We start from the raw sequence: 13,956 nt of genomic DNA, 5'->3' as shown, positions 1-13,956 counted from the left end.
GGTCCTTTATGTTTGTTTTTGGTTCGATTGGGTTAATGTATGATCTGGGCTTAAATTTTCTCTAAGGTTCATTTCAATCCATGTTCTTTGCAGTGTTTATAATCTGATGGTATTATTATACCTTCAGCCCCTGTTATCTTTCGTTATTTTAATTTAATGTTTTTGTCATCTAGTTTCATATTAGTTTTATTATTTTGATTTAAACCATATATTTTTTTATATATTGTTATATATGTTATTAGATGTTTGTTATTATGATGTAAATATAGTTACTTAATATCAATATTGTATGATTGTAAGATGTTCACCTTTATTTATTTTATTTTATATTACTTGTTTTAATTGGATTTATGGAATGCTTTTTTTGTACGACGCATGTGTCTTGTAAACGATATTGATATTTTAGTATTACTAGAATATTTTCAAAAACTCAATTTGTAGAATGGACGTGGAAAGCATTGCTTGATCGAAGTAGTGCGATCCGATTCGACATTCGAACAAAATGTGAACTTGAAATAAATTAATTCTATTTTGCTAATTAATTTATCTTTTTTTCAAATAATGCAATGCATGATAAAGTAAATAGTAATTTATTTTGTATGCAAATGTCGATTTTCAATTTATATTCGATTCGCATTTTTATCGAGGAGAGAATATTCTTGTTAGACAAGAAATAGGCGAGCATAGTTTTCCCGATGGAGGATTGCTAATCTCGAGATTTCTTTTCAAATTAAATAATTTTCCTTAATAAATAATTCAAAATAAATTAATCAACGTTCAATGCATGGATCATAATTTAACTTTATATTCGATTTATAATTTCCACTATCACGACAATGTATAAGCGACAAAGTACTAATTTTGGGCTTTGTGGGGGTGATTATCCTTCTCCTACGTGTAATCGACTCTCGGACCCATTAAATCAAATTTTAGGTAAACGCATACCAATTTTTTGTCTTAAAAAACGATTTTCCTTAAAATTGTTTTAAAATACATTTTATTAGGTATTCGACCTACATAGCCCAAATGTCGATGGAGACTCGTATTCAAAATTTTTAAATTAATTCAAAAATCGTCAAGTTTTCAAATAAAGTCATAATTATTTTTAAACTTAATTGGTGGTTTTTTAAAAAAAATGGTTATGACTGCTTGGCGACTCTGCTGAGGAGTTTTTTTTAGAGAGTTAGGTTGTAAGTCGCTTACACATTGTCGTCTTAGTGGAAATTATGAGTTTGAGTCTATAGTTAACTTATGATCCTTCTATTGAGGTTTTTAATTTCTTAATTTTTATACTAACAATTTATTTTTTGTTTTCAGCTCCATCAAAGTTTCTATTGAGAGTTTTTTTGGTTCTTTTCCTTTTTTTTAGTCAAAGGTTTGTATGTTTCTCCTCACACACATCATGAGCATTTGTATAACATAAGCTTTAGACCCGAGCTTCGTTCCAAGTAAGTGGAGGTGAATGTTTTACTATCGTAAGAATTTATTCTTTGTATGAGTTTTAGCGAATAATCCCTGGGATACACATGACTTATACCTTCGTAGAGATTTATTCCTCATATGGGTATAAGGAAGTTAATCCCCTCAAATTGAACTCGATCTATTTATGCCTATAATGAGTTAGGATAGAGGGTTTGGCAGCCCAAGGGTCACCAACATCAAGAACAATTCGATTACCCTTTCCTCATATAGCCAAAACCATGCATGTAGTGAACCGTAAAATGGTCACCCTAGGTATAGTCATATCGAACCTCTGTCCATCAGTAGATACCCAAAATAAGTGTACACAAAGGAGGAGTGTTTCTAAACCTTTACCTTTTGCTTTAAATTTTGTTGAATAAAAACATGCGAACTAGATACCATGCAGTTAGGGTTATTTTCCTGAAATAAATCATTTTTTGGGTAGAAAACATGTCTGGGTAGGATTGCTATTTAATAAAAGCATGCTCGGGTAGATATTATGATTGGGTAGGTGTTGTATAGCATCTTTTAATTTTATTGATTATCTTGCCCATACTAACTTATTTTTTCTTTTGTTTTTGTCATTTTTCGTCTTTCGGTGCATTGTATTTCATTAATATAACATAATACGAAAGTGTTGATCCGCAAGGGGATATTTAAGAGAAAATTTTCACAATGAGAGATAAAAGTTTTCAATCAAGCAGTAGTGTACATAGACATGCACCGAAGGCTAAAAGAAGTTTAGAGAGTAGAAGAATGAGACATACTCGAAGATCGTGCAGCATTCGAGACTGGAAAGATGATCCATTGATCCGAGAAGTAATCCAACAATAGAGTTTTTTCTACGATCATTTCATCGCTAGTCATCAATGAGCGACACACTAACTTCAGCACCGCACGGGGCATTGAAGGAGTTAGGTTACTGAGTACTTGAGGGGGCATCATTTTCAAGGATGAAGATCCGAGATGAATCAATGACCCACTTCAGACTCAACTTCTAAGCGAAAGCATATATGTAAAATGGACTATCTTGTAATGCGAAGACTTTTATCTCTGGTGAAAATTGCTCTATGATATTCACCGTTGTGATCAATAATTTTTTTTTTGCATTTGAATCTTTGCATTCGGCATGGCATTCATTTAGGCATGGCATTCATTTAGGCATTCTTGCATATATTAATCATGGATATATGGATTTATCTCGTGGAGGACTCTGAGGAGGTGTTTCTAACTGTGCAACTTCATTCACATAGTACTGAGAATAAAAGCAAATTTTGAGAAACTGAAGAAAGAACTAGAAGAGAGTTTGCAAAGGATGCAAACAGAGTATAAAGCTAAAATGAAGCAAGCGCAAAAGGTCACTGTGGATCGCATCTTGCAGAACCAAGACAACTTAGTGGACCAAATTATAGCAAAACTGCTTCTTCTTCTTGTTTGAACTCTTATCAAAAGCATGTCATCTTAGTGGATCGCATCCATCAAGAATTTTGTTGCACTCTCATCAAAAGCATGTCATCTTGTTTGAACTTGTTTTTCGCCTTCTTCTTATGTTTGAATGTTTGTAAGTTATTTTGACGTTCGAACATTTTAAATAAAACACTTTCTTCTGAGGTAATGAGCAATGAGCAAATTTGAATCTTGAATTTCTTTTAATATCAACTCAATTAAAAGCTCTTTAATAATTGAGGTTGTAAATCATTGACAAATGACAAGATTGAACCCCTATAAAACAAGAACCCTAAATCCTACTCTTGAATATACACCAGAATACATATCCTTCTCTTACAGAGACCACACTAGCTTTCTTCTCGCATATAGAGTCAATCAAGAGTTTGGCATTCAAGTATGTGTTAGGAGGGGACAAAATGGGGCATATGGCATATGAAATTGCAAAGCTAATTGGTTTCTACTTCTGTTGATGATGTTCAATGATGATCATAATCTTCACAGATGGAATGGTCGAGTGGGTGAATCTAGTTTAGGTCAGTTGTTTGGAAATTGAACTCTAAGGATGAGATTTTCTGACTTTCAATAACACTTGGACTATAACAGGTTCTCCTTGGCGAGCTTAAGAAATTGAATTTGTATACCATAATATAATTATATATGTATACAATAAAGCTAAGCTATTCTGCTAAAGTAATTGGTTATAGAGGAAACTTGAAAGCCCTGACTTTATGAATATATTACATTCAAACCATGACATTGATCGGGTACTTGGCAATTTGGTGTTTGCTCCATTGTGATTGTCAAGTCAAAGACTTTGTGACGACATGAATCCTTCAGCTAGCCAAATAAAGGCAATTATAAAATATATATATGTATAATAAAGTTGAATTCAACTAGCCAAACTATGGCAAATTAAATCGAATTTACTAAATAAGGAGTTTCGATGAATATGGACAAAGGGAGTTGAGGAACACCTGATATAGTCAATTTCACACGAGCACTCAGGAATCTCATTTTTAGATCGATATTTCTGCACTGCCTTAGCTAGAAGAGTTTACGAAGCTTGAACAAATGGAAGATTTCAGAGAACTGAAATAGAAGTGTTCTAAAAAGTCTATCAATTGACCATGCTAGTTGCGTCTCCTCTGATCAAAATGTCAAATCAAGAAAGAGGGGTATGTCATAATTTTCACGATGACCGAGAAAAGGAAAAAAAATACGAAACGATGAAACAAACCTCAAAATGTAAGTAGCTAACATCAAAACCAACATATCGATCTTGATATTTGTCAAATATTTACAGGTATCAAAGATTAAAAGAGCAGTTGATTTTTTTTTATATTCAATGAACTCATGTTATGTGATTTGCTCCAATTGTGAGGCCAAAGATGGGGCATTATTTTTATTCATTTGACAATGAAAATTCACATATTCTTTCTTCATTAAGTTGTTTTCAAAGGAAGAAAAACATTTTCAAACAAGATAATCTCTCTGGAAGCATATCTTGGAATTCAAAAAATATATCTCAAAAGTTAATGATCGAAGCTGGGGCAAGGGAAGCCGAATTTTTGGGGGTAAAATTCGACGGGGCAAAAAACGTTATCACAGGTCGAAGTTACAAGAGTGCACCCTAGTGGAAAATGAAGACAACTGAATCAGGGATAGAATGAAGACTGCTCACGCAACCATTCCCCTCACAGATCGAGAAAACATACATGTTACATGAAATGTGCATTAAACATTTATCATCATGTGCAATAAAGACTTTGATTTTCCCTCTCATGATGATACTTTTAAAAAATTTCACTTGAAATCTTGTCTTTATTAAAGACATTTTCCCCTCTCATGAGGAAAAATTCAAAAATTCATCAAATCAAACACATAAAATAAACTTCATCTTGGCATCCATCATAACATCCAAGATAGTCATTCATAAATGCATCATTTATTGATCTTTCAGGAAATAAAAGTTCGGAAATGACCAGATATCTTCAACCTGAAAGAACAATGTCATCCACAGATTTGATATCCTGAAGTGAAAGATCAAATCTTCTAAAGGTAGCTAGATCTCCACGACATGCAAGAGCAGACCGTCTATCGCCTTTGAGATTGTTTCTTTCGAAACAAAGTGTCGTCTCGCTAGAGACTGTTTTTCTTAAAAATAAATTTTGTCTCGCTTGAGACAATTTCTCTTAAAACAAAGTTTTGTCTCTCTTGAGATAGTTTTTCTTGAAACATAAAACTTTGAGACTGTTTCTCTTGAAACAAATGTTGTCTCTCTTGAGACAGTTTCTCTTGAAACATAAAACTTTGAGAATGTTTTTGAAACAAATGTTGTCTCTCTTGAGACAATTTCTCTTGAAACATAAAACTTTGAGATTGTTTCTCTTGAAATAAATGTTATCTCTCTTGAGACAATTTCTCTTGAAACATAAAACTTTGAGAATGTTTCTCTCAAAACAAATGTTGTCTCTCTTGAGACAGTTTCTCTTTAAACATAAAAACATCGAGATTGTTTCTCTTGAAACAAGTTTTGTCTCTCTTGAGATAGTTTCTCTTGAAACACAAACCTTTGAGATTATTTCTCTTAAAAAAATTTGTCTATCTTGAAACAAATTTTGTCTCTCTTGAGACAGTTTCTCTTGAAACATAAACCTTTGAGATTGTTTCCCTTGAAATAAATTTTATCTCGCTTGAAACAGTTTCTCTTGAAACAAATTATCCCTAAAGATGGCTAAATGTCCTCATCACGTAGAAACTGTGTCATCCTCCGACCAGATCTCCTTATCACGTAGGAGCAACGTCATCCTTTGATAGCTAGACTTCCTCATCGAGTAGGAATCATGTTATCTCCATTTATCCCTAAAGATGGCCAAACGTCCTCATCACGTAGGAACCATGTCATCCACCGACTAGATCTTCTCATCACGTAGGAGCAACGTAAACCTTAGATAACCAGACTTCCCCATCACGTAAGAACCGTGTTGTCTCCCAAATTATCCCTAAAGATGGCCAAACGTCTTCATCATATAGGAGCAGTGTCATCCACCGACCAGATCTCCTTATCACATAAGAGCAGCGTCATCCTTAGATAGCCAGACTTCTTTATCGCGTAGGAACCATGCTATCTCCATTTATCCCTAAAGATGTCTAGACATCCTCATCACGTAAGAATAGTGCCATACACTGACCATATCTCCTCATCACGTAGGAGCAGCGTTACCCTTAGATAACCAGATTTCCTCATCACGTAGGAACCATATTATCTCTTAATTTACCTAAAAATGACTAGAACTCTTCATCACGTGTTAGCAGTGTCATCTTCATTAACAAATTATCTCCAGATTGACCCGAGTTCCTCAATGAGAAGGAACAACGTCATCTACAACAAACATATCAAGTTTTAAAGCAAAAGGGAGAACCAGACAAAAACTTGGTATCTTGTTGTCTTTGCCCTATTCTTGTTAACACAAGAATGTGCAAAAAGGGGCAACTATAGACACCCATTTTTGTCAGGGTTCTACTTTATTATTATTATTATTATTATTATTACTACTACTACTACTGTTTATAATATTTTATTTTACATTGTGTAGGCCCAATTTACAATGACCCAAAATAAAAATAATCAAGCCCAAAACAGAGCCCAGACCCGACCCAAGATCTGACCGTCTCATGACTAAATTGATAACCCCAAACCCATTAGGGTTTACACCCATTAGCCCTAGCCGCCCCAATACCAGCCGTTGGATCTGGACTCAAATCAACAGTCCAGATCAGTGGCCATTTAAGGTTTCTAAAACCCTAACCAAGAAAAGAAGCTACAGCCACCGCCATCAAGGGATTTGGATCGTTCAATGGTACACATGTGATGCATGTGCCAACCCTTTGACTTTTCAGTCGTGTGAACCACCACCAGAGCTCCCCGCCGCCACTGTCACGCTACTATTTTCATTCCATAGTGATCGAAAATCATATCAATGTCAAACAACACCATAAAAATGATAACAAATCCAAATCAAATCTTATTATGTCAATCAATGAAAATATGATAATGATACCCTCTTCCCTTATCCATCAACATGCATCACCATAAAAGAAAGAGAGAAAACAAACAAGAAACCAGTTTTTCAAAGACAAAAAAAGAGAGATAAAAGAAAAGGGATATTCGAAAAGAAGAAGAAGAAGAAATGAGCATAAAAAATATACATAACAGAGAGAAGATAAGACTTACCGAATACAACGTTCGTCGGAAGCAAAAAAGGGTCATTGGATCTTTGTTTTTTCGAAAGGTAATACCTAGAGCTAGAGATTTAGGGTGAGTTTTGTGTTAAAAGGAGTTAGGATATGGTTTGAGGGAGATGGGAGAATTTTTTTAGGAGTTTGGCTCTCTTCGGCCACTGTGAAATGTCACCGGCGAACGACGGCCCCTATCTTCCTCGATGAGGGAATTGAGAGAATTTGAGAATTCTCTCTCCACCCTCTGCTGTTAAATTGAGCAAAATGAGGAGAATGAAGGGGAAAGCCTTGGTTTCGGGCTTATATATCACACAAGAAACGACGTAGGTTCGATGAGGACTGGTTGGTATTTTAGCACATGGGCTAATCACGCAGGAAGGGTTCCATCTTTGTAACACTTACAAATTGGTCACTGAAAGAAATTATTTCCTTTTGATTCGAGCCTTGAAGTTCTTAGTATTCCCATTTTAGTCATTTTCTTCCCTGTAATATGTATTAGGATTAATATCCATTTTTAGCTGATGATTTATGATTCATTTTATTTTGATCCTTTTATGTATATTAATTAATCTTATTGATATTTATGATCCAGTCTTTAAACTTTCTTGTCTTTTATTTTAGTCCATATTTTTTCTTAGTTATAGCTTTGATAATGTTTATGATTTTGGCTATTTGTTTTGCTTCATTTTCATTTCAGTCATTTATGTTTGCTTTTGGTTCGATTGGGTTAATGTATGATTTGGGCTTAAATTTTCTCTTAGGTTCATTTTAGTCCCTGTTCTTTGCATAATGTTTATAATCTGGTGGTATTATTATACCTTCAGCCCCTGTTATCTTTCATTATTTTAATTTAATGTTTTTGTCATCTAGTGTCATATTAATTTTATTATTTTGATTTAAACCATACATTTTTTTTATTTATTGTTATATATGTTATTAGATGTTTTGTTATTATGATATATATATATATATATATATATATATATGTAAATATAGTTACTTAATATCAATATTGTATGATTGTAAGATGTTCACCTTTATTTATTTTATTTTATATTTACTTGTTTTAATTGAATTTATGGAATGATTTTTTGGTACGACGCATGTGTCTTGTAAACAATATTGATATTTTAGTATTACTCGAATATTTTCAAGAACTCGATTTGTAGAATGGGCGTGGAAATCATTGTTTGATTGAAGTAGTACAATCCGTTACGACATTCGAACAAAATGTGAACTTAAATAAATTGATTTTATTTTGCTAATTAATTCATCTTTTTTTCAAATAATGCAATGCATGATAAAGTAAATAGCAATTTATTTTGTATGCAAATGCCAATTTTCAATTTATATTCGATTCGTGCTTTTATCTAGGAGGGAATATTATTGTTAGACAAGAAATAGACTAGATAATTTTCCTGATAGAGGATTGCTAATCTCGAGTTTTATTTTTCAATTAAAAAATTTCCTAATAAATAATTCGAAATAAATTAATTAATGTTCAATGCATGGATCATAATTTAACTTTATATTCGATTTATAATTTCCATATTCACGAAAATGTATAAACGACGAAGTACTAATTTTGGGTGTTGTGGAGGTGTTTATCATTCCACACACGTAATCGACTCTCGGACCCGTTAAATCAGATTTTTTGTAAACGCAGACCAATTTTTGTCTTACAAAACAATTTTCCTTAAAATTGTTTTAAAAGACCTTTTTTTTAGGTATTCGACCTACCTAACCCAAATGTTGATGATGACTCAAATTCAAAATTTTCAAATTAATTCAAAAATCGTTAATTTTCCAATAAATTATAATTATTTTTAAATTTAATTATTTTTTTTATAAAAATGGTTATGACACAAATCAATACCAGACCAGACACTCGATTGGATGAAATAAAAAGAGGGTGAGATACAAAAGGGAAAACCTTGTGGTGTTGTTGTTGAGCAACAAAGATACGAGGTTTCTGAGACACCCAATTGGATGCAAAGCTGAGGTATGAAGAGGAAAAAGAAGAAGAAGAAGATGCCCAGTAGAGATTCAGTATGTAACCCAGTCCCAAAAGACAGGCAACAAACACTATGAACACAAGTTTGCTCTTGCTTTGATGTTGATGGTGGTGGTGGTACTTCCCCATTTTCTTTTTGCACCTGCTTCATCAACACTATTTCTGATCTCCATTATTTATTAGAATAGAAGAGAAAGAGAGACAGCCGCTAACTATGTAGGGCGCCAACGGTTCCCCCTAATGGTCTTTCGAGGTTCGCTTTTGTATATTAAAATTTTGGTAGAATATCTTTTCTACTCCATGTGATATTAGTTAACTTGGGACCTAGTCCTTATGCTTTAACCTGGCTTACTTATTTACTACATTGTTTTTTTTAATTCAAAGAATGATGTTGAGATATTCTACTTTTAAAATGATAAAACTATTTCCAACATTCAAATTTAAATTATTTTTAAAAATTATAATATATTTGACCATTCCACTCGACACTAATTAATATTTTCACATCAATTTGAAGGGTATTAATATGGATTAAGGTGCAGCATTAATATAACGAATAATGTATAAATGTCAAATTTTGTAATTAATTTATGCATAACGTATAAATTGTGGATCTAGCCTATACGATATAATTTAATTAATTTTGGTTTCTTTATTTTTAGAACTATGAAACTTAAATAACGAGTTAAAAAATATAAGAAAAATATGATTGAAATATAAGAATTTTAAAAAAATAAATTAAATAATATGACCTGAATGTTTAATAGAAATAATAATAGTAGAATTTGATTTAAAATTATCTTTTAGATTAGAACTTAAAGTTCGAAAGATAGAAAATATAAGATTAAAAATAAATAAATTAGAGTATAAGTTACTATTCCACAATATATATTAGTGAAAAGATTAATAGAAGAATTTTATCAAGTATAGCAGCTAAATCATAAAATTCAATATAGTACAATGAGTAGGTCACAATTAGACCTTTTTGATTTTATGTCTTTCCCGGAGTGTAAACCCTTGGGGCTGTTTTGAGGATCGGTCGGTTGTTTCTTTTTTCTTTCCAGATAATTTAATCGGGTCTAAATCACTTCAAAATCCGAGTTTAAAAAAATATCGGATCTTTAATTGGGTCTAAATCCGGATATATTTTTTCCATCCCTAATTCAATCTTCAGTCTCTTTACCAATTTTGTTTTTGGTTATCTTCCCACTATAATTAATATTTCAGCTCTATTTTCCTTTGGATCTGTGAAGCAGCCGCCGGTGTCTTTGCCCACCACTTCTCTGTGATCGACCTTCGATCTCTTTCTCAAGTTAGTTTTTTTCTCTCTCTCCCTTCTCTTTCTCAAGTTATTTCTCTTCCATAGTTGTTGGATCTGCGATCCCCATTCTAGGGTTTTCTATATTCCCCCCCTTTCATGTTAAACCTCACCTTTTCTAGCTTCTTTGTGCTATTTTTTAGATTGGGTTTATGCGAAAAATCTGACCGGTGTTTGTGTTTTCACGACCCATTTGTTTGAACACTCTAAAGCTTTCTCCTTTTTTTGTAGTATCGATGATTTACTTGACTAAAAAATTATCTTATTATTGGAGTTGTTAGAATATATTGTATGGATTATCTGTTTAATCTCATTTGATTCTTGGTTTTTTTTATTTGTAAATATGCTTTTTCTTATTAAGATTCAACTGATTTTCAGGGATATTAACTGAAATGGCCGGAGGATTAATCCACCAGGTTTTGAGGAGGAAACTTCAATCTCAATCTGCTGTAAGTTTCTTTCCTAGTTTTCCTTCATTAACACCATGCTTGTTAATGGAGTGAGCTTATGAAGAATCCGTAAACTGCGTAGTTCTTACTGGATTTTCTTGGAAAATTTTGAAATATTTAGCTACATGGATTCTCCACTTTCCTGGAGATGAATGCTAACTATTGAAGGCCAGTTTTGTTAAATTTGTGATTTATTTTCATCTCTGAATAATAATGAAAGTTTCTATACGATTTAATCTGCAATATTTTTCTACCACTTGTCAATACTTGTTATTCATTATTGTTCAGCTTCAAGCTTTATCGTGGTTTACATCAAGGAAAGCTAATGACGATGCTGGTTCTGCTGGTATGAGGACAGTTGCACTCATTGGAGCTGGTGTTACTGGTTTACTAGGTTTTGCAACTGTAGCATCTGCTGATGAGGCAGAACACGGGTTAGGTGTTCCGAATTATCCTTGGCCTCACCAGGGCATCCTCAGTTCATATGACCATGCCTCGTGAGTTTTATACATGTCCTTATTTTTTTGGTTTTATGCGCAAAAGTGATTTAACTTTACTTAAAAACGTGATCCAAATGCAAACATTGATGATTTCAAAATATAATCGGGGGCCATCGAGTCTTCCTTTTAGGAACGATCTCTTTAATTTTAGCTCCTATTGTTTTCTGTTCTCCACACAAGGAAAAACCTTTTATATCGGTCTAAACTCTCAACTTCAATTCGGTGGAAAGGAGGGAATCCATTTAGAATCTTGCATTGTAGTAATAATTTTAGGTTAACCATTGCGAATATTTGAGTTTTTTTTTCCCTAAATGTTCATAATGTGTGAATAATTTTGCATGGTCAGGATTCGTCGCGGTCACCAGGTTTACCAGCAAGTCTGTGCATCTTGTCACTCTATGTCTCTAATATCATACCGTGATTTGGTTGGCGTTGCATATACGGAAGAGGAGACGAAGGCTATGGCAGCTGAGATTGAAGTGGTTGATGGTCCTAATGATGAGGGTGAGATGTTTACTCGTCCGGGTAAACTCAGTGACCGTTTCCCTCAGCCATATGCAAACGAACAAGCAGCTAGGTTTGCGAATGGAGGAGCTTATCCTCCAGATCTAAGTCTCATTACCAAAGTAATTTCTGCCTTGCTTTTTAGATCACTGTGGAAGTTATTGGTTATATATCCTCGAGATATCATCATACTTGGTTATTTTTTCAGGCTCGTCATAATGGTCAGAATTATGTGTTTGCACTTCTAACTGGTTACCATGATCCTCCTGCTGGTGTTACGGTAAGTTCTGTTCTACACTATGTTAAAAATTTTAATCTGTGTAGCTTTGTACAAAGGTTCTGCATATTTATTTATTTGGCAATTGGGAGTATGCATCAGAAGATACAATGTGCATCTGAAGTTAGGATGATGTTCCATAGCTTTTTGAATTTGGACATTTTGGTTGCTGCTTATCAATGTGCTAGTCTTGTGAAAATGGCATGTTTTTAATGAAAGGACAAAGTCTTTCTGTTACTGTATAGTTCAGATTGAAGTATTGATTTAAACAGAACTGTTGTTATTTTTTGTCGAATAGCTTTTGTATGCATGTGTTTGCTACATGCACGGACACTTCCGCATACACTTGATGTTAATAGCAGGCTACAAATAGTTAGCCATGACTGAATGTTCTTTGTTGAGATTAATCCCTAAAGACCTCATTTCTCAATTTTGTAGATTCGAGACGGTTTACACTATAACCCTTACTTTCCCGGGGGAGCAATTGCCATGCCAAAAATGCTTATTGATGGTGCTGTAGAGTATGAAGATGGCACGCCTGCAACCGAAGCTCAGGTCGGTCTCTACCTTCTGTTTCATTCATTTTTCCTATGGGTTTGAGAACCCTCCTAAGTATTTGCATATTACATGCACATGTTGTTCACACTTTGATATTGTTGTCAATGGTGTAGATGGGGAAAGATGTGGTGACATTTTTGTCATGGGCAGCAGAACCAGAAATGGAAGAAAGGAAGCTGGTGCGTATTATATCACAAAAGAATCTTTCATCTTAAGACCCATGTTTTAAAAAATAATTTATGATATTTCCGTCTTGTAATGCAGATGGGCTTCAAATGGATATTTGTATTGTCATTGGCATTGCTTCAAGCTGGTTACTACCGCCGCTTGAGGTGGTCTGTTCTCAAATCTCGCAAGCTGGTTGTTGATGTTGTCAACTAGCCTCCCTCTGACCAATTGGTGGTCATGGACTAACCGAATGAGCCGTTTTTTTTTTGGGTTGTGAAGAAATAAGCTACTCGGTGCGCACACATCCTTCTTGTTCTTTGCTGTTAAGACTTGAATTTCTTTCTTTTAGTTATCATTTCCGATGCAATTTCTTGTGGTCAAATACTTGAACCGCTGTTCTCAGTGCGGAGTAAGATATGTGATTTATATCCATGAATGGAACTGGTTAAACTAAAAGACACCGGTTCTTGGCTCTTTCATTGTATGATGTCAGTAAACCTCCGTTTGAAATAAAATTTCATTGAAAGCGCGTCCTGTTATCAAGAGACGTGAATTATCTAACGAAAAGGCTTTTGGTCGAAGTCATGCATGCCAAATGTTTCTCTTTTCTCTTGTTCCGCCTACTATATGCTCGTTTATTAAGGAAAATGTACATAAATGTGTATTTGTTGTGTTGGGGGATGATATTTTATGATGTACAATTAACGTATATCATATATATTTTTTATAATTGTGTGCAAATGATTTAATTGAAATTATTTACAAGAAAAACTTTTTGTAACCATGATGTGTAGGTTACATAAATACTTGTTACACCGAGTTTGTAATGCTGTACAAGGCAGTAATGTGGCTTAAATTATAGACATTTGAAATTCATTACAATGTGATAAATGTTATTATAAGAAAATATTTTGTTATTAAAAATTATGATTTATTGCATTGAATGTAAGATTTTTAATGTAAATTGTATGATCAAATTAAGTCTAAAATTGAGTAACTCGATTAAAATTAATTAAGTC

At 33.5% G+C, this 13,956-nt stretch overlaps 1 protein-coding gene across 1 annotated transcript; it reads left to right on the top strand.

Moving 5' to 3' along the window:
• The first annotated feature begins 10,364 nt into the window (after positions 1-10,364).
• LOC120214383 (cytochrome c1-2, heme protein, mitochondrial-like) lies at positions 10,365-13,336 on the top strand. The gene is made up of 8 exons (XM_039212289.1): positions 10,365-10,475; positions 10,860-10,930; positions 11,219-11,427; positions 11,777-12,056; positions 12,143-12,214; positions 12,650-12,766; positions 12,883-12,948; positions 13,034-13,336. The coding sequence occupies exons 2-8, from the start codon at positions 10,874-10,876 to the stop codon at positions 13,148-13,150; spliced, it is 918 nt and encodes a 305-aa protein (XP_039068220.1). The 5' UTR covers positions 10,365-10,475; positions 10,860-10,873; the 3' UTR covers positions 13,151-13,336.
• The last annotated feature ends 620 nt before the right edge of the window (positions 13,337-13,956 follow it).

This window comes from Hibiscus syriacus, unplaced genomic scaffold (genome assembly GCF_006381635.1).
Source record: "Hibiscus syriacus cultivar Baekdansim isolate YM2019G1 unplaced genomic scaffold, ASM638163v2 tig00110059_pilon, whole genome shotgun sequence".
Classification (NCBI taxonomy): domain Eukaryota; kingdom Viridiplantae; phylum Streptophyta; class Magnoliopsida; order Malvales; family Malvaceae; genus Hibiscus; species Hibiscus syriacus.
This window is presented reverse-complemented; position numbering and strand designations above follow the sequence as displayed.